General features: G+C 46.7%; 1 protein-coding gene across 3 annotated transcripts in view; it reads right to left on the reverse strand.

Moving 5' to 3' along the window:
- GALNT18 (polypeptide N-acetylgalactosaminyltransferase 18) overlaps positions 1 to 19,965 on the reverse strand; it is a 354,931-nt gene extending 334,966 nt beyond the window's left edge. For 2 of the 3 annotated variants that reach the window (XM_060018495.1, XM_060018496.1), the window contains exon 1: positions 19,310 to 19,757. In XM_060018495.1, coding sequence (XP_059874478.1) covers positions 19,310 to 19,544 — 235 coding nt within the window. In that variant the 5' untranslated portion in view covers positions 19,545 to 19,757. Of the gene's footprint in view, positions 1 to 19,309 lie in introns of all 3 variants that reach the window. The other variant, XM_060018497.1, reaches the window with a different exon arrangement.
- Positions 19,966 to 21,354: the final 1,389 nt, after the last annotated feature.

The raw sequence follows: 21,354 nt of genomic DNA on the forward strand, positions 1-21,354 counted from the left end.
CATTATATATTTTAATCCATCCAAGCCCATTAACTTAATTCTAGTGAAATATAGAAACTTTACTCCTATATAGCTCTAGTCCCTCCTTTCCATTTTTGTGCCTCTTCTGTGCTTATCGTCAAACATATTACATTTCCATATGTTAATAGGCCTAGCAATACAATTATATAACGTATTTTGTTTATGCAATTCCTTTTTAAATCAGTTAAGAGAAAAAGGAAGAAGAAATATGGAATTATACTGTATTTTACAATTGTCTATATAATTACATTTAGTGGCACTTTTTAGTTTTTTGAGTGAATTCAGATTACTGTCTGGTGTCATTTGCACTCAGCCTGAAGAAAATCCTTTAGTATTTCTTGCAAGGTGGATCTGATGGCAATGAATTCTCTCAGTTTTGTTTACCTGGGAATGTCTTTATTTTGCCTTCGTTTTTGTCTTTTTGTTTGTTTGTTTGTTTTGGTTTGGTTTGGTTTTTTGGCCACACAGCAGTACACGGGAACTCAGTTCCCCGACCAGCGATCGAATCCATGTCCCCTGCATTAGGAGCGTGGAGTCTTAACCACTGGACCACCAGGGAAGTCTCTATTTTTCCTTCAAGGATAGTTTTGCTATATATAAGATTCTTAGCCACCATTGTTTCTGATGACAAATCACCTGTTAATCTTATTAGGGTTCTCTTATAGGTGATGAGTAGTTTTGTTCTGTTCTGTTACTGCTTTCAAGATATTTTTCATTGTCTATCACTAAATATGCCATTGGTGTACTTAGTGGTGTTCCACATTTCTCTGTCTCTGCTCATTTTTCTTCATTCTTTTTTTCTCTTTTCTTCAGATTTAATAATCTCTATTGATCTGTCTTCAAGTTTGCTGATACTTTCTTTTGTCAACTCAAATCTAATTGTAAATGCCTCTAGTGAAATTTTCATTTCACTTTTCATATTTTTCAAGTCCAGAATTTCCACTTTCTTCCTTTTTATAATTTTTCTCTTTATTGATATTCCCTATTGATAAGACATTGTCATCACATTTTCCTTTAATTCTTTCAGCAAAGTTTTCTTTAGTCCTTTGGATAAATTTATAATAGCTACTTTGAGGTCTGTGTCTGGTTAAGTCCAACAGCCAGGTCCCCTCAAAGATAATTTCTGTTGTCTGCTTTTTTCCTCTTTATGGCTTACATGTTCTCCTGTCTTTGATGTCTTTTAAATTTCTGTTGAATACCAGACATTTTAGATAATGTATTTTAGCCGCTCTGGATACTGGTCACTACTCCTGCCCTCCCCGGCCCCAGGACTTGTTTTTGTTTACGTATTTGCTTGTTTATTTGTTTAGTGACACAAATGGACTAGTTCAGTGACATTTTTTCCCTGCACAGTGTGCAGTCTCTGATGTGATTCCTTGGAGGGTATTGTCCTGGCCCTGTGTACTCCCCCTATTCAATCCCCTGGGATGACAGTGGTTTTAGCAGGTCTTTTTTTTTTTTTTTTTTTTCCCTATCTCTTGCACTTATCTCCCTGTTAAACTTCCGGATGGACTGCCTTATTGATATCACACCCAGCTGTTAGCCTCCACTAATTGCTACCTGATTGCTCCATTATTTTCAACAGTACTTTGAGGCATAAATTGCTCCACAGTCTGCTCCACTTAAGTTCAGGCTTCTTTGCAAGGGCAGTCTTTAAAGCTTGCTTTGACCCCAAGAAGGTTCTTCTCAGATATCTCCTTCTCTGGTTCTATCTGTTAAATGTCTAGCTGGTGTAGCTGGCCTGCTGTCTCTCATGTTGCTATTATGATACTACTAGCATCCTCTTAAATACTCACCAATTGCTTTTAGGCTTGAGGTTTCTCCCACTTTGTTCCAAATAAAGTGGAGAGCTACAGAACTCTGTGTTCTCACAGCCCACCTCTCCCCCTAGGCAGGATCTCTGTACCACTACTCTGGAGCTAAGAGTGGGGATGGCAGTCCACTTCTCTCAGTGACATACCTGCTCTATGAGTGGGGTATCGGGTAGGGATGGCGGTCACTAGTCTTCTTGGATTGCCTCTCCTGGCATGGAAACTTCACCCCATGCGTGGGTTGGGGTGTGGACAATTAGGGCCCAGTATTCTTTTTTATTTATTTATTTATTTTTTGCGGTACGCGGGCCTCCCACTGCCGTGGCCTCTCCCGCCGCAGAGCACAGGCTCCGGATGCGCAGGCCCAGCAGCCATGGCCCATGGGCCCAGCCGCTCCACAGCACACAGGATCCTCCCGGACCGGGGCACGAACCTGTGCCCCCCGCGTCGGCAGGCGGACTCTCAACCACTGCGCCACCAGGGAAGCCCACACGTATGGGTTTGTTTAATAAGTTAAAAATCCATTTAAAAGCATTACTGAATTTCTGATTATCCTTTGTCACGTGTGGTCTCCACTGACAGGTGGTGACCATGCCAGGTACCTGGCTAGGTTTCAGTTTCAGGACCAGCAAAGTAAGCCAGGCTTACAATTCAGGTGACCCATCGTTGAGCCCACGTTGCTAGGGAAAGGGGAGGAACAGAGTGGACAGGCAGTCTGTTTCCAGTCCTAGATACTCTGGGTAGCCTCTGGCGACATCACGCCAACGACTGGCCATACCAGAATTTGAGCCGAATCTGTCTGACTTCAAAATCCAGCACCTTGTCTGAGCTGGAAGAGGCAGGGTTGCTGCGTATCAGAAAGCCACTCCCGGGACCAGAACCCAGAGTGCCATTTCAGAGCTTCAAGAAGCTTCCTGGATTTTGCTCCTGTTTTCCCAAACTGGCAAAGACCAAGTGGCCTCCACCCTCAAGGCAAAGAGAAAGTGATGAGGAATTTGGGAAGCTTTTCCACCCCAGGGAAGAATCAGGCTCGATGACAGTTTGGTATTAACTGGCTCAGCCATGCAGGGAGGCATAATTAGTTTCCCAGACCAGAGCTTCATTCCACCGGTCCCTCACAACCCAAGGGCTACAGAATCTGTTGGAAATGAAAAGAAAAATAAAATCATCGCTCTCCTCAGCTCACCTACTGGGCTATTGCTCATAGCCACGAGCAAAAGGTGAGGCAGCCATCTGTCTGCTGAGGTATAAAAAAGAATGGAATAGTCATTTTTAAATGACACTTTCCATTTTTCCCCTATGTCTATTATGCCCTCTTCCACCCTACTGCTTAAATGACTCTTTTCAAATCGAAAATATCAGGGAATAATAGGAAAAGAAAAATTGTAGTAATCTGTGGCTCCTGCTAACAGGCTGCTCTGTCCTGGTGGGCAGAGTCCTAGGAGAAACTTCTTCCTGCCCATGTCCTGGGTGTACAGACTGGAGAGGGTGGGAAAAGCTGTGCTGGGCCTCTGTGAAGACCTACACCCATGGGTGGGTGATTTTTCCCTAGGCAGCCCCCGGGGGACCAAGGGGTCTGGGCTGCCTGATTTCCAGCCCTGTTTCTGCCCATGATGCCCAAGGAATTTCAGCAGTGCAGGAAGGAAAAACCCTCTCCTGACTCTGGAGTTTTCCTCTGAGAGTCCTCTTCCCCCCTGCACACAGTTCCTGCCACCTCTCTCCTGAGTGTGAAACAGCAAGTCCCAACTCACCACCGTCACCCTGGAGACACCCTGAGATGGCGGGATCCATTCTGAGGTTCTCACAGGCCTCAGGGCAGAGAGGAGGCCGAGTCCAGATGGGAAGCCAAAAGCCAACTTTCCCTTAGCTCCGGGCCCAGAGGAGTTCTTTATCCTTTCTTGGAAATTAAGCTATACTTTCTCCTTCCAATTGACTCTCCACGTATCCATTTAAATGACCTCAACTTTGTCCCTCCTCTTGAAACACAGACACCCTGTTCAGCTGTACCTTTTCTGGAATTATTCTCTGCTTTTGGTGCAGGTTCATTTTTTCCCTTCTGTGTCCACAAGATTGCTTTCATTTGAAAGTGACCACAAGTGACAGCTTTATTACAATAAAGACACTGAGGGTCCCCTGAAGGCTCCAGGCTTTTCTTACCAGCTGATTCCTGGGAGATCTCAGGGCAGGAAAGCACATTTGACACACACACACACATACACACACCACTGAACCACAGCTTCCCTCTGATTAAACCATGAAACAGCAGTGTAAGCTAGGAGGGGCCAGGAGAGAAACCCCAGGAGTGCGTATTTTCCTGTCCCTGACCAAGAAGGAGGACAAAGCATGAGACAGCCTCACAGAAGTCACCCCCAAGCCTGGAGGGATGGGAACCAGCTCTTCGGGCACCTGGCTTCCCTTCCAGACCACTCTGAAGCCAGAGACCGGGATGTGAATTTTCTTACTAAGTGGTTTTAGTCAGGCCTGCTTATTTTTTCATTTAGTCACTCAACAAATTCCTAATTAACTCAACTATTGTACATGCCCTACTGGCATGTAGTTTCCAGTGAAACACTGGAAAATGGAAAAAAATAGGACCCTGCCTCCACTCGCAAGGAGCTCACAGTCCAATGGGAAAGCAGGTCAATAGCTCCAGTGCAGGACAGATTTCTCACCTGTAAAATGGGGCTCAGGATCTCTCAGGCTTATTTTAAGGATTAGATAATACGAAGAGGATTAAACAGTACCAAACATCTAGTCAGTGCCTGATAAGTGTCAGTGTTTTTCTCTTTTCCTCTCCTTGACACAAGATCTCTGCCCCTCCTCCATCTGCACCACTGCGTGGGTTTGAAAAGCTGGGAAGAAGCCTGCTCCCCATACTGAGACTGCATCACCAGGAGCTACCATGTGCCGCTGGACCTGAAGACAGGTCCTGCTCAACAGTGCTGTGTCCCCCGTCCTGAAGATGATCCCAGGTGGTGGGGTGCAGGCCCCAAGGACCCAGACAGACCAGGCAGAGGGGACTGGGCCTCCAGCCTCACCACATCTAAAGGAATCTGCCCATCCTTTGTCCCTTTAGCACCTGGCTTCATCTGAGAATATACAACCAAGGATTACTTCCCACTGCAGAAATTTCTTCTGAGGTTGAGGGGAGTAACTGGATGCAAAGGGAAAGTTTCTGGACCTGATTCAGGACCCTTACATCCCCATCCCAGAGTCTCTAGCACATGGGGCAGGGCCTTCAGGGCGGTCACCTAGTTGCTCTGGGCCTTGGATCTCTCGACACAAAGTTAGAAGGTGAGGATGGTCTCGCTCCTTCCGGGTCTACCGTGCTCTGATTCTCAATAAAGATCCTTCGGACGAGAGCCTTCACAGCTGACATCTGACTTGAGAACTGCCAAAGTTGGAAGGCTCAACCTTTTTTGCTAATTGATGAGGAAAGATGGAAGGACTGCATTGAGCCGCACAACACAATACTGTTTCCTAATATTGACCAGGGTGAAATAAGACATTTAATTTTTGATTTACAAAAATCAAATGCATACTTTCTGTACTTCTAAAGTAATTACAAACTCAAAAATACTTATTTATGCCTTTTTGGCTAAAAAACAACTAGCTGTTGTTGAAAAACATTCAAAATTCACAATTGTATAGTTTTAGGTGTATAAAAGAATCATTTTAATTCTCTTGTTAAGGCAATTATCATCTCCCTACTCATAAGGGACCAAAATAACTCCCACTAATCAAGAAATGGTTTGTTGCCCAGGAAGTTTAATAACGATTTAGTACGATTCTCTCCAGTAAAAAAGCAAAACCATCCCTCAGTTTTCTGTCACTAGTAAGGGATCTTTTTCAAAAAAGACTTTAAATAGATAAGTACTAAAAAATTGTAGTGTGTACCATCCCAATATGAAACTACATCTATTTCTGAGTTGTAAAGAATGTATATTAAAATTATATCATGCAACAAAATGCACATTTTGTAGGGGGGAAAGAAAGAAAAGATTAAATTGAATCTTCCTGACAACTGGCTTAAATCACACCTTCCTGCCTGCAATTGAAATTATAAGTCACATTGCTTTGTGTTAAATCAAATTCACCCCAGCAGGAAGACAGGCTGCTGCAGCTCCAGTTCTACTGGGAGGTGGGTGGAGATGGAGGAAAACATTTCTCTCCTCTAGGAGGCTCTTCTTCCACCAGGGATTTGGGGAAATGAGACTCTCTGGCCAGGTAACTGGACACCTTGCATAACTCTCCCACCAGCCAAGGTTTCTACAAATAGTGCATTCCTGACATCGTCCCCTGCCCACTGCAATGCCAAGTGGGTTTTACAAAACAAATATTTCTCTACAAATGAGTGCAGGTCCCCAGGCCAGCAGGCTTAGAATTTCAGAGCAATAGTCAAATCAAACTGAGACACTCCAGATGTCTCAGCCGAGAAGCTGTCACCAGCATGAGGCTGGGCTTCCCTCTAACCTCACTTCTGACCATCTCAGGCTCGTCTTAACTGGAGAAGTCCTTACACACACACCCTGTCTAAATGAACTGAAACAGGGTTCAAGGCTGACAGTCTAGGTGTTACAACCAGAAAATATATTCCTGACCGTATTTTCTATGCCAGCTCCAAGAGGGAAATGTGGTGGGAAAGAAGGAAAGAGGGAAAGCAGGAAGACTGAAGAAAAGAACGTGTTCCCCGCCCCCATGCCCACCATGTGATAGGCAGGGTGAGGTGCTGTCCTGTACCTCATTTAATCAGCACCTCATTTAATTTAATTTCACCTCATTTAATCAGCACAACAATCCTACAGGGTTTAAGGGGCAGTCGTCCTCATTTCTGTGGTTAGGGAAACTGAGCACAGGGAAGTGAAGAGACTTGCCCAAGGTCATCCAACCTGTAAACGGCAGCACTGATTCCAACCACTCCACATTTTTTTTTCGTACTTCGCCATGCTCAACAAGACTCAGGTCTCCCAATTCCAGGCAACTGTTGGTTTTACTTACTGCCTGAACATGCTCTCACCTAATCTTCCCTACTCCACTCCTCTAAATCCTCCTCATTCTTCAAAGATGTGTCATAAGTCCCAGTTCCTCGGTGAAGTCTGTTCTACCGGCGCACTCTTCCAGAATTCAACATTAACCCTCATAACATTAGTTAGTTTGCGAAAGATCCTCAACTGTTTCTTGTGTTGTCTTCCTAGCCTGATGATGAGCTTTTCAAAGCAAAGGACTCTGTCCTACATATTTTGTCATTTCCTGACACAGCTGGCACAGTGTCAAGCCCACAAGAGGTGCTTGGAAGCAGACAGAGAACAGCCTGGATTGGTGCCTTTAAAAGCTGGGCTCCTCTGCTCATCCCTTCCAGGGGCTCCCCTTTTCTCCCAGAGCATTTCTCCCACAGTGGCCCCCAAGGCCTGTACAACCTGCTCCCCACCTGGCCCCTCTCTGGCCTCACCCCCCATCCCTTTCTCCCACAGTCACTCTGCCCTGGCCACACTGTTCCCAATACACATACACCAGGTACATTCCTGCCTCAGGGCCTCTGCACTGGTCCTTTCCTCCACGTGCAACTCTTCCCCTAGACAGCGCTCACACCTAATTTTCTTCAAGTCTTTCCTTATCAGAGAGCACCTGACTACCTCATTTAATTGCAAATCTTTCATGTTTTTGTCTTTGTTCCACTGACATACCCCCAGCACTTACCAGGTACTCAATAAATGCTAATTGGATGAAGGAAGGGAAGAATCTGAGCATGTGACCAACAGAAGGTAGGAGTACCTCCCAGGTCACTGTCAAACTCCAAGCCACAAGAGAGGGGAACAGGAACTTGAAGGCAGGTCTGCAGTTTCTCCAAACCATCCCAAGCCTCCACCCCAGGCCCCAGTAAACAATGCCAGACTTGGGATCCATCTCCAACATCTGCCCACAGGACTAGCGGCCCAACAGTATATACACTTGAGCCCAGATATTCCACTTTCTCGATTAAATGGGAATTCCTGGCACACCTGGACATGTCTGCTGTTTGTGTGCACCTCTCCCCGCTATGGCCCCCAACTCAACCGCATGCCCTGAGCCTGGAAGACCCCCCTAGTGAAGCTTTGTTCTGAATGAGCGGAGGAGGTGGTCTTGTTCACACTAAGTCTTCTGGAAACTGATACTGCTGGCTGCGAAAAGCCAGGCCTGGAGCCTCTCTCAGCCTTCCACAGCACTCCGCCCTATCAGCTCCTGGCACGAGCGACCTCCTGCATCTCCAGGGAAGGACACTGACAAAACAGTCGCTTGGTAACCCACCTCAGGGCCCTGCTACTCTCATGAATCCTTCTTCCAGTCTCATCTATAACCTTTCTGCTAAAAGAAAGGGATGATCCTGTTTTCTCTTAATTAGCATCACTGGAGCAGGAAAAACAAGAGGGTCCCTAGCCCCTCACTAAGGGGCTTGAGAAAGGTAACTTACTAACTGTATCATGTTAATTACAGTCACTGAGACTTGATTTCCTCATCTGTAAAATGGGGGTAATGACATCATCCCCCAGGGTTGCTTACAAAGTTAAAATGAAGTATCACATGTAAAGTATTTAGCACATAATAGGTGCTCAACAAATATTAATTCTCTTTCCCTTCCAGTCTCTCCTCCAGATAAGTTCAGCCCTATTTCTACAACCCTTCCTCCCTCGTTCTTTTTTCTAAGTTTTGAATCATTGATAAAATTCTCTTTCATCATTTTCCACTGGATTCCCCTTCTAATATAAATCCTCAGCTTCTAATAAGTTTTTTTGTAAAGCCTGGCCCAATTATAGACTTGGAGAGTCTACGTCATAATTCCTGCATGTTATACTTTCCTCCATATACTCTTTTAGAAAACAAAGCAAATCAGAGGATCAGTTTATTATTAAACTGAGATTTAGAAATGGAAGAAACTAAAATGTTAAAACTCTTCTGCAAGCCCCGTGAACTTAGAGGCAGGTCTAAAGCCTCACCCACACCCCTCCCATTCCTCCGTGGCTCCTTCTCTTGCATCAGAGAAATATGATGATGACTAATTAGACAAAGTCTGTCATACTCGTCGAGATCCTCTGAGGCAGGAACCACATAAACACAAGCATCATAACTTCAGTAAAGAGAAACCAGAAAACCCCTCTGCTCTGGGACCCTACCCATCCGGAGCTAAATAAATCTGAAACAGAAGATCAAAAAGGATCTTCCACATGGATAACAGAAAATGTCACCAGCATAAACAGGAAGAGAGATTAGTTCAATAAAGGAATACAGTCACATCTGTGGGTCTCAAGTAAGATTTTTGCTTACTTTTAACTTCCCAGCATATAACTCACAAGGTTATTAATGCGGACTCCTACTGTTTTGGGCAAATAAACAGCTGCTGATGCTCTGTGCCCAAACCACTTTATTAGAGCTTTGCTTTACAGCAATTGTTTTTTTCCTTTCCAAATCCTGAGAGGCTCAGACAGCTGAAAAAAACAGGGAGGACTAAGGCAGAACGAATAACAAGGAGGCAGCCTGGGTGGGCAGGGAAAACAGGGCAGGGGCTGCTGGGACCCTCACCGTCCTCTTTATGACTCTTGGACAAAGTCACCGTTCAAGAGCAGAGAACAGAAGACACAGATGTGGTGCAATCAGAAGGGCTGTTTTTGCCACGATGCCAGGAGTTACCCTTAAACAGAATTTACCAATGTGAGATGAGGATGACCAACCATCCAGGTTTGCCCAGGGTTGAGGGGCCTCCTTGGACCCAAGAATTTCAGTTTTAAAAGAGTGAAAGTCCTGAGCAAACAGGACAAGTTGGTCACCCCAGGAGCCACATGACTGTGCCAGTGCACGGGAAAGCACTCAGCACTGGGCCTGGCATATTGTGAGTGCCCGAAAGTCACGTGTGGAATCTGAATGAGCTCTGGCCTGCAGCTCACACAGTCTGCTTTTCCTACGAGGCCAAGTTCCTGGCAGGGGGGTGGGGGGGGGGGCGGGGGGGGGCACAATCATCCAAGAGAAAGAGCTTTCCAGAGCCTCCTTGCTGGTACCTCACTGCCCCTTCCAAACAAGGCCTTCTCCCTCTGGCACCCCAACCCCAAGGTTCCTCACTTACACAAGGACAGACCCAGCCGCCTGCCTGGATCCCTGTTCCATCAGTCTCCCGCTTGAACACAAATCGTTGATAAAATGATCTCCCAGCCCCTTCTCTGTGAGACTGTCATCTTCTTTTCACTTCTGGGGAGAGCAGAGATGCTGAAGACAGTTTCCCTTCTTAGCTCAATCACCTATCAGCTTTGTGACCTGGGGCAAACTAAGTCGCTACCTCTCAGTGTTCTCACCTCTAAAACTCTCCCTCACCATGCGGTGAAGATAAAAAGCAATCATGCGTGGACCGCACCTAGCCCAGTCCCTGACACACAAGAATAGTTCTCTTCCTCCGTTCCTTCTGATACAATCCAGCTTCAATTCAATTACATACCTGTTGCTCTTAAAATAAATCAAGGGTTTGGTTAAGATTCTCATTTGGCATTTCTGTAGCTTTAAATCTCTCCTTAGCTTTCTAACTCCTATAATCATTGGCCCAAGCAATTTTGTACTGTTCTCCTAAGTCCTCATATGCCACTAGCATGACACTTATAAGCGCAAGTTTCAAACCCTGTCCTGCCCAGGTCCCTGAATCGCCTTCCCTCTCCTCCAGGATCTCAGCTGCCTTTCACTCTAAGTCCCCAGGGGCCACAGATGGGTGTGCAAGTCAGACCAGTCAAGCTAAACAAGGTACCAGAGCTTAAGATGTGCTCCACTTAAGGTGCTCCACTCAGAATCTTAAACTCTGGACACTGGTGGAATGAACCCATTCATGCCAAAGAGTTAGCCTAAGCCTCCTCTTCGGGCATCATTTTCCATTGTTCTCATCTGTCCTGAGGAGATGGGTGCTGATGCCACTTCTCTGGATCTCTCCAAACACCATTTTTGTCTTATAAAGGACAGTGAGAACAAACATAGCCCAACAAGGTATGTCTGCCAGCTCCAGTACCATTTTAGCAATGCCATCATAGAGGAAGTCTGTCACTATCTCACTGGGGCTGGACACTTAAGGCTTTCCACTGGCATCGTTAAGGGCAGCTTCATCTCCCCAAAGCAAACCTTCACAAAACTGAAACTGAATGTTGGGCAGTGAAAGAGAACTACATCTCAGAAATGCATACCCACTGACTGGGAGGGTCTGTCCTAGCAACATATTTTAATCTATAATTGTGTAGCCAGAAAAAACTACCAAAGCATTAGTGTTCATATAATCAGGAATCCTCTTGCTTAAAGCTCCAGTTGGCTGCATTCAGCTGGGTCCATAAAGAGTACATAGACCCACACAGAAGATTCCAGAACAGCAGCTGTTCCCAGTTGCTGTCACAACATATTGGATGTTGGAACATTTGTGCGGTAATTTGTTATTAACAATAATTTAAGCACCAAAGCGTATGAATGATTAAGGTTAACTATAAATTGAAGGAATTTCAAGGTTATCAGATTCTCTTGCATATTAATATGCTTTTTTAAGTGGGAGAAAAAGGGATGGCGTGCGAATGAACACAACATGTTAGGACACGCATCATCCTGGCCCTGCCCTGGGGCGTGTGCCCTGCATGTGAAGGCATGTGTGTGAGGAGGGGGGAAATATTGAAAATGCCTGTGCTCAAGCATTGCACTGTGGAATGGCACTAACTCTGACCCCGAAGGCAATGTGAGATTTGATAAGATGACAACTGTAGGCACAATGGAATAATCAAATCTCTGCAGAATTCAAGACGCTCCAGCCCTAGGGAGACTTTCAAGGCCAGCATAAAAAGTGCAACCCACCATTCATAGAATCTAGACCATCAACCAGCAGACCTAACCCACTCTGCCCCTTGCTTTCTACCACAGTGCCCGTCCCACATTTATAGACTTCTGCCCCTCCAACTTCATGCATAATCCTCTCTCTCCCAAAATTCCACCTTGGTGCCTCCTGACTACATTCATCACTCATATTCAGCTTGGTGTTTCCCCAAAGGACTTTCTGTGCAATATCACCTCCATCTGGACTGCCCTCCTACATGCTTCTCACAGGGCAGCCTATCTGTCCTAGTCTCCAGAATTGAACCCAAGCAACGAAAAATAAAGAGACCCCCAAGCCCCAAATCAAAGCAGTAGCCCATTCAGCTTTCCAAGTTAAGTCGGAAATCCTATAGGATGGTAATGAAGATGTTCCAGTAACCCTGTATGTGTCTCTGGATCCCATGAGCATCTTTGCAAAAACACAGACCAGCCAAACCCAAGTAACTGAAGCTGAACTTCAAGGCCCTCACAAACCAGAAAACCAGACTGTGGCTCTCCGGCATTTCATTCTGAATTCTCCTTGAGATTCTATATCAACCTACTTATCAAGGGCAAATAACAATTTATGTCAAGTGAGTGGGAAAGGATGTGGAATTCATTTCTTTTACAGCCTACACACTTCTGGATAAAAATGAAAATTCTTTGGCCAAGCGAGAAAGTTGTATTCTTTGGCAAGGCTTTTCTATTCCATGTAGATGTGGTCCTGGGCTATTAATAAAGATAATTGGGCTCAATCTCTAAATTTCGCTATTGAACTCTCTCAAAATATCAATCTCTGCTACTAATATAATTTTACATGCCACAGTTCATTCTGAAGGACAAATAGGTTTACTCTTTAAATGACACCCTTTCCTCAAATAATCTCCAAGCATTTAGCAAACATGATATCCTCTTCTTTACAACCCTGCCAAGTCAGGAATCAGATGAGAAGGACACCAGCCAATTCTTAGTGACATCCAAAAGCCATAGGGGACAGAAAAAAAAAAAAATCTCCCAACATCCAGGCCTTGGATATTTTCTGATTTTTAGGAACCATATATGCGTTTGTACTCTTGGTGAGGCAACCTACTGTCACTGGCCTGATGTACATTAATATGCACATAACATGCCTAATAAAATTTTAGGAAACAAAAGCAGTTAATAATCCATTTCTCCCATTGTTGGAATGATCTTGACTAAATGAAGTAAGATAATGGATTTAGAAATTAGTCATATAATGTAATACACTATTAATCATGGTATTCAGAAGGGTAAATAGATGTTACAAGAACACCACCCAGGATTTCAATTTCCTTTTAGATTTGTTTACTCTCTTGAATTCTTTATGCTACCATCATCCCTCACAAAAATCTAACACTCTGATGTTTCCTTTCTCCCAAAAAAATGATTTGCAACCCTTTCTTTAAAAAGAAAGCATAGCCCTTTTAAAAATGAAATATTTTACAGAATTCCAAATATAAGACAGATGAAACAGGAAAAACATTGGTTGCATGGAGGGGAGAGAATGGGTACCGGCGGGGTCTAAGAGACCTCACTTGACCCTTTTATTTCTTTTTTTATTTTTTAATTTATTTATTTTATTTATTTATTTATTTTTGGCTGCGTTGGGTCTTCGTTGCTGCGCGTGAGCTTTCTCTAGTTGCGGCTAGCAGGGGCTACTCTTTGTTGCGGTGCACGGGCTTCTCACTGTGGTGGCTTCTCTTGTTGCGGAGCACAGGCTCCAGGTGCACAGGCTTCAGTACTTGTGGCACGCGAGCTCAGTAGTTGTGGCTCGCGGGCTCTAGAGCGCAGGCTCAGTAGTTGTGGTGCACAGACTTAGTTGCTCCGCGGCATGTGGGATCTTCTCGGACCAGGGCTCGAACCTGTGTCCCCTGCATCAGCAGGTTGATTCTTAACCACTGTGCTACCAGGAAAGCCCAACCCTTTTATTTCTTAAGTCCCAGGACAAACCTTCCAGAAGCTTGGGGCTCCTGGGACAGAGTTTGAAAATCACTACCCTAAGGTATATGTGTAAAGCAAAAATTATGTATATAAAATAGAACACAGGCATAATATATATTTCATTAATTAATTAATGATATCTGGAAATAAAACATATATATAAAACACACAAATCGCAAACACTGATATCCCAAGAGGAAAAACTGGCAAAGGACACCAATACGAGGTTAAAACAAATATAGGGCTGGGGGGAAGATACTAAGTTCTACAGTAATCAAAGAAGTATAAAGCAAAAGAATAGAACATTTGACAGTGGTTACATCTGCCCAGAAAAAGTTGAAGGACAGCACCCAATGCTGGCCAGCCTCCGTGAAACAGGTACAATAATACATTGTTATTGGCTGTATAGAAAGACTTTCCTCTTGAAAAACAATCTTTCACAAAAATGTTCATATTCTTTGAATCAGCAGTAATCCCACTTCTGGAAATACATCATTAAAATCGTTCAGAAGAAGAACACGGTGAAGTGAAGATGTTTATTTCTGCGTTAATTATAATAGAAAAGCAAATGTTAAGTAACAGGCAAGTGGTTAAATCGATAATGGTATATTGATGGTGCAATGTTATGCAGTCACTAAAAATACAGTAAAATTTCTCTTTAAATATCCTCCACTTAATCGCCTCTCCAGATGAAGCATGCTTTCATTCTCTCCATGAAAAACAAAACAAAACCAGGATGCCTGTGTCCCTCTGTGTCAGCTTCTCTCTCCCACCCCATTCACATCTCCTGCTAACAACTGAGTAATACTACCAAGAGTCCACTGGGTTTGTTTCCAAATGTGTTTAGACTCTTGGTACTTATCATTGTAACAGCATAATTTAATTACATATTATATAAACCAATGGAATATCATTGCTAAAAAGATGAGAGTTGTTACTAAGAAAATTAATTTAAAGCCTTGGAAAGACTTATAAAGTCAGTCGCATAACTACCAGTCAAATTACTCGTGAACAAAATCACTGCAAAAGACCAGACAAAAGTCATAAAAATTTAGTCTACTACACTGCTTCATAAGCATCTTCAAGTTCTCAGTGAATGTTAAAGAAAACAGAACTAAAAGTCAGACTTTGTAAACAGCACCTTATGGGAGTGGTTCATTCAAGGAAGATGATCAGAAAGGCAATGGGCAGACCCAGCCCAAAGACAAAAGCCTTGGCCTTACATCAAAAGGCTGACAAATAAATGCATATTTTGAATAATATTAAAACAAAATATTTAATGTATGTATGTAATATTTTATTTTATTCTCCTCTTTAACCAGTTTCTCAATAAACTAACTTAAATCCCAACTGTGTTGAATAAGAGGGATTCTATCGTCCTTTAAAAACGAGTTCACTACAACAGGGGCCCGGAGTGCCTTGATTCACCACTGTATCCAATTTCACCTCCCCAGTGTGTTGCCTGGCACATACCAGGTCTCCAATAAATAAGGATTAAATTGATAAACTATGTAGCAAATATGGAAAAACTGCTTCTAACAAAAAGCAAACTGAGGAAAGCAGAATATTAAATTACATGTCAACCACGACTACACCTTCATTTTTAAATACGGAGGCAGATGGACAACACTAGAAGGCAATGCTCAAAATACAAAACAGTTGTTTTAGGTTAGAATGAATTAGAGGCAATTTTATACATGTTAAAATATTTTCTTCAATATTGGCACATTCTTTTACAGATTCAAAGAGATACTCATCAAAAAAAAGAGGGGCTTCCCTGGTGGCGCAGTGGTTGAGAATCTGCCTGCCAATGCCGGGGACACGGGTTCGAGCCCTGGTCTGGGAAGATCCCACACGCGGCGGAGCAACTAGGCCCGTGAGCCACAACAACTGAGCCTGCGCGTCTGGAGCTTGTGCTCCGCAACAAGAGAGGCCGCGACGGTGAGAGGCCCGCGCACCGCGATGAAGAGTGGCCCCCGCTCGCCGCAACTAGAGAAAGCCCACTCACAGAAACGAAGACCCAACACAGCCAAAAATAAATAAATAAATAAATAAAATTAAAAAAAAAAAAAGACGTTGTTTTGGTTTCTACTGGACTTCCACAATAAGAAGTGAATCCACATTTCCATTTCTTAAGCTCTGCAACACTTCAGCCTCCTTCGGCACTTTCTACTTAACCCACTGCACCACCTGCAGCAATCCCACCTTTCTCCTCCTAAGACCACACGTGTACTAACACTTATTTTGTGTTTCCAATCTATCAGGATGCTCTTTTAAATCTGGAGTTATCCACCCTCTCATTTACCATCTATCTGGTTAAAAAAAAAATGATCAAAACTGCAATTTCCATTCCCAAGAGATACCCAAACACCATCTAATTGAATCATTCAATCAGAAAACAAATTAAAATGAACTACCACTGCAACCCCCAAGAGGAAAATAAACTTTTCAGTCATGACCGGAATGTAGCTCTAGGGTGACGCTCCAGAGCCTCTTCTAATTGCAAGTCCTATGGAGCATCCAGCAGAACATTCTGTGACATTTGCAGCTTCTGAGACAACTTTCCTTCCAAAGCAAAGAGGAGCCTGTGCGAGGCTCCAAAGCAAAACAGTCATTTGAGAATGGAAATTCTTTTATTATTGACTAACCGGTGTGCACTGGGGACCCTCACTGTGTACCCATTCATTCATCCACTCGTCCATCCAACACGTACTCTCTGAGGAATGTGCCAGGAACTGTCCTGGGTGTTCCATGAACACTTTTTAAGTGAATGTAACCTCTGCCTTTTGGCATGAAACAAAACAAAACCCAGAGATTCCTGAGTTTAACTATGGAAGAGTCTCCAAGTGGAAAGGCTATGACTCCATCATCCCTCAGCCACCCTCTGAAGCCTCTAAGTCTGACACCCACTCCCACCGTCAAGTGACTCCAGGAGAGCACTGCCGCCCCTGGGACCCTCTGGCCCTCTTAAGAGACAGTATAGTATGTGGTTAAGAACACAGATCCTGAAGCAGCATTAGCTGGGTTTAAATCCCTGCACTTTAGGCAAATCATATAACCTCTCCGTCTGTAAAACGGAGCTAATATACCTACCTCGTAGGGTGAGAAGGATTAAATAATTCGTTATACGTAAAGCACTTAAAATAATGCAGCTGCTATATAATTTTTAGCTACTATTATCATCCCTATTCCCCCTCAGCTCAGCAGAGTAAACCGGATGGCTCCAAATGCTCTACTAACTAGAGGAAACTTGACAGTGGAATACACACAATCAGCCCGTATCATCAAGGACGAGCCTTTGATCTATTCCTTTCCCACCCTCTGCCTTCAGAGAGCTGCACTTGGCCAGTCCCAAACACAGTAGGCCCCTTACTTAAGGAGGTAAATCCCTAAATTTAAATTCCCCAAATACTAGCTCAGGGATGGCTCCAGCACCACCAGGGGAGCTGTCCCTAGTCATGGCTACGCCATCATGGCACAACCAGCCAAGCACCCTCTGCCCTCCCCCTGCTTCATGGCTAGTCTTTCCCAAATCATTGACCCTTCCCCAAGCCGCTAGGGGTTGTGGCTTCTGCCTTTCCGCCTGAGAATCTGGTCATTTCTGAATATCTACGGGACTCATAACACAGTCATTGCACATACACTAGAGAACTGGAGCCACACATGTTTTAAGAATCCTGCTTCCTCTTATTTTCCCATCTCTCTCAATTTTTTCAGGTATATATTTGAAAGTTCCGAACAAGGCACAGCTATAAGATTTCTTGGGAGCAAAAGCACAAGGCCTCCTTTCAACTTCCACATTGCACTCATTTTCATGTACAGCCTTATAAATCATGTGACACGGTCCACATTCTACATGATAGGGGGGCACTCTGGGATGAGCTCATGGGTTAATAATGTCTCCTCACTGCTTCCCAAAGTAGTACCTTGCTCACCTCCTCCCTGAGCAGATCAGAAAGCACAAGAGAATCATTTTCCAGGAACATAAACACACACACACACACACACACACACACAGAATCTGTGAATGAAAATCTCTTAAAATCTGTGGGCAAACTGGAAATGTCAAAGTAAGGTATGGCCTGTGTCTCCCTGGGAACATTCTGAATCACCCTGGAGCAAACACTGTACTTCTATTGCTGACTAATTGTCAATCTGGACCCATGGGATGGAAAAAGACAAGAAACACAGCAACAGGCACCATCAGATAGATAAATTGGTCTGCCACGCAAGCCCAGTGGCAGGCTGAGAGGCAGAGGCAGGTATGAAGGAGAGCTGTGAACGGTGTCCTTTTCTGGGGAAGTGTCAGCCATGAACTTGACTTGAAGTTGTCAGTCAGGAAGCACCATGGATACGTATACCTCTCCTGCACTCACCTGAACCTCCCCCTGGGAAGGAACTATTCTGTACACGTGGGGAAACAAACCAAATGTAGAGAGAGCAGCTGTCCCCACGACGGCAGGGGCAGCAGATGCAAGGGTTGGATCCTGACACCCATGTGTCAACAAAAGAGAGTGCTCCTGGGGGAGAAATATTCAACCAGATGACGGAGCCAAGGTCTGCCGGGTGCTGAAACCAGAGCCTAGCAGGCCTGCCAGGTTTACAGGTGAACTAGGCTCAGCTGGCCCTGCCCTGCCCTTAAAAAGCGGACATGCCTGATAGAAAACAGGTGGAGCAGAGGCGAAGAAACGAGAAATGTGAACGTGAGACACGGGCATGTGTGTGCACACACGGCCGGCAGGGCCCAGAACTCTCTATCCGCTGCCTCTGACAGCTCATCGAACAGGGTCGCCTGGGAAGAGCGCTCCGTACCCCATCCTCCCCTTGGTCCCAGCCCTGGCCTCGAGCGCAGTCACCCGGTTCAGCCTTAGACTCTAGACCTACCCCGCGCGGGTCTGTCTGCTCTGCCCCAGCCGCTCCCTGGGCCTGAAAGTGGAGCTACCGGAGGGAATGGCCTTCACGGCAGCCCGGGGCGGGTTCTCGCGGTCCTGGCCGGAGGCACCACCGCAGTGAAGAGAGCTCCAAGCTCCCATGCTTTTTCCCCGCGCCAACACCTGCTCCTGGAGAGGGTCTTGGACCCGCGGGTAATGGTGGGAGTGGGGACCGCTAAGGTTCAGACAGCCCTCCTAGCCACAGAGTCCCCTGCACTTCCAACAGCCTACAGGCCGCTCACGGCGTGGCTGGAGCTGCGCAGTCTTCCTAGCTCCGGCTCGTCCCGCAGCCTGTGGGTCCTAAATGGCAACGGCTGGGGCCGCTCGGGCATCTCGCCGTAGGCCCTACAGCGGCCAGATGAGCTCGATTGCCCGCGCGCGCTCCCTTGTACACCCACCAACAGTCACACGTACGCACACCTTGAACTGGACCTGTGTTCAACCCCTCGAGCAACCAGCCGGTAGCCACACGCACACTGGGACTCGTGCGCAGCGCGCCACCACGCCGCCAGCGAGCTGCACACACCCGCTCGTGGAGCCCCGCGCACACACGTGTGCCCTGGAGAAGCGCGCAGGGCCGCAGACACTGAGGGTCCCGCTCTCAGGCAAGAGCGTACACGAAGCCCCCCAAGCGTCTGCGGACTCAGAGCCCCGCAGTCGCTCGAGAGATGCCTACCAGCCCCAGCGCACCCCGCACCGCTCTGGGCACTCCCTGGCCCCGTGGGCGGCCCAAGTTTCCCGGGGCGTCCGTACCTTGGATATGCTGCTTGATGACATTCTCCAGATGGTCCAGCCGTTCAATAATCTTCAAGGTGTCCCCTTTGTCTTCCTCCAGCTTCTTGTCGGGTGCCGGCTCCTGTCCCCGCACATACACGCTGGCGATGTAGTTGGTGACCCAACCCACGTAGAGCAGACAAATGATGTTGGTCATGCCGCTCAGGATCACGCAAGTGGACACCAAAGTTTTGGTCTTTCTGGTGCACACCATTCTGGGCTCCCTCCTCCATATAGAGCTCCCGGGGGCCCCTCCTCTTTGCGCACCCCGGACTCCCCTGTGCTGTGCTCACACCCCCTAGCACGCCTCCGGCCGCCGGGCGCCCGAGCACCTAAGTCCCGACGTTCTCCAAAGCCCGGACCGCTGGCGGTGGAGCCGCGGTGCCCAAGTTTGGAGCTCCCGCCGCTGGTCGCCCGGAGAGAGAGCTTGACAAAGGAAATGAGGTGGATTTTTTCTTCCAAATTAAAAATCTCCGAGCCCTTCTCGGAGCAGTCGCGGGTGGTCTGCAGCCGCGCGCCCTGATACGCACGTCTGGGAAACTTTGCCTCAGCCTGTGTCCGCGGCTGCGCCGCTTCCCATCGCCGGGCGCCGACTGCCTTGGCGGTCCGACCGGCCCGCGCTGCTAGAAGGATAGCGGCGGCGGCAGCGGCGGCACGGAGAGCCGCGGACACAGCGGCCCGGCCCCCTCCGAGCGACAAGCGCCGCCACCAATCGCGCTCCGGCTCGGGAGAGGGGCCGGGGCTGGGCGGTCGCAGACCAACTGGGAGGGCGCGGGGGGCGGAGTCCGGCCCCCCGGCCCCACCTGCTGGCCGCCCTTGGCCCCCGCCCTCCAGGGACGCTCCACAGCCTCCGCCCGCGCCCGCGCAGGCTGCCCTGGACCAGAGGCTCCCGGGGAGGGCGCGCCGCCAGTCCAAGCCTTAGGTCGGCAGATTCCGCCTCTAGGGGGATTCCACCTCTTGCTCTTGCGCAGGAACCTCCAGTCTTCCGGAGGTCGCTCGGTTCAGCGCTCCTCACTCCACCCGGCCGCGGGGCTTCTCGCGCTGATCCCACCGGCCGGCTCCTCGGCCCTTTTTCTGGTTGCCAGGACGCAGAGAGGCCAGGGAAGCGTGGGCCGGATCGCCTGTCCTGTCTTGCCCTTGATCAGGCCCCGTGGGCGTCCACTTCTTCTTTGGCCTCACTTCAACCTCCACCCTGTCAGCCGGCTTCCTGGGTACCTCCAGACTCGGCAGCTGTCAAAGGAGCCAGCCCTGTTAGGACTCTCTTAAAATATTCTGGACCACCACCACTACCATCCCCCTCAAAGATTTTGGCCCCTGGCTAGATTTTTTAAAGTCTGTGAGGCTCCCAGGACAAACTGTGTCTTGTAACCCCGGTTGTCATTTACGTGGGACCAGGCTCATCCCAATATGTATAGAGATCCTGCACAGAAATATCCCTGGGGGTTTAAGCCCTCTGTGAACTGTTAAGTCCCTGTACGTGCTGTTTGTGATTGACGGTAGGGAGGAGAGAACTGTGCCTGACAGTAGAGGGGCATGGCTGGACTCCAGTGACTGACACTACTTTGTTTGTTATTAGAGCAAATATTTATTCCTGGTATCCCCTTCTGCTGAACACTCACTTCTTCTCAGAACCTGAATAAAATTCCTTCAAACAAAGACTTTTAAAAACACAGATTTCTATCCTCTTCTCTGTCTGTGGAGTGCATCTTCCTGTCCTGAAGAATGTCGCTTTGGGTTCCAGCACTCCAACCAGCCGTGGTCCTGGGACCCAAGGTGGCTCCCTCATGTGATGTCTTCTGGATTCAGAGAACTGCCCTGGTGAAAGACAGGAGGCACAAAACCAATGAAGGGGCACTTTATGGCCATCAGCCAGTGCTTTGCTTACAATAACTCCCAAAAGATGCTGTGAAAACAGACACCAACTAGAGATCTTGGAAGACTTCTCTTTACCCATAGCTGGGAAAGAGAACAATAGCTGTGTGTCGGATAGAGAGTAGAGGAGGATAGTATGTTTGAGTCAATAT

This window comes from Delphinus delphis, chromosome 8 (assembly GCF_949987515.2).
Source record: "Delphinus delphis chromosome 8, mDelDel1.2, whole genome shotgun sequence".
In the NCBI taxonomy this organism is placed as follows: domain Eukaryota; kingdom Metazoa; phylum Chordata; class Mammalia; order Artiodactyla; family Delphinidae; genus Delphinus; species Delphinus delphis.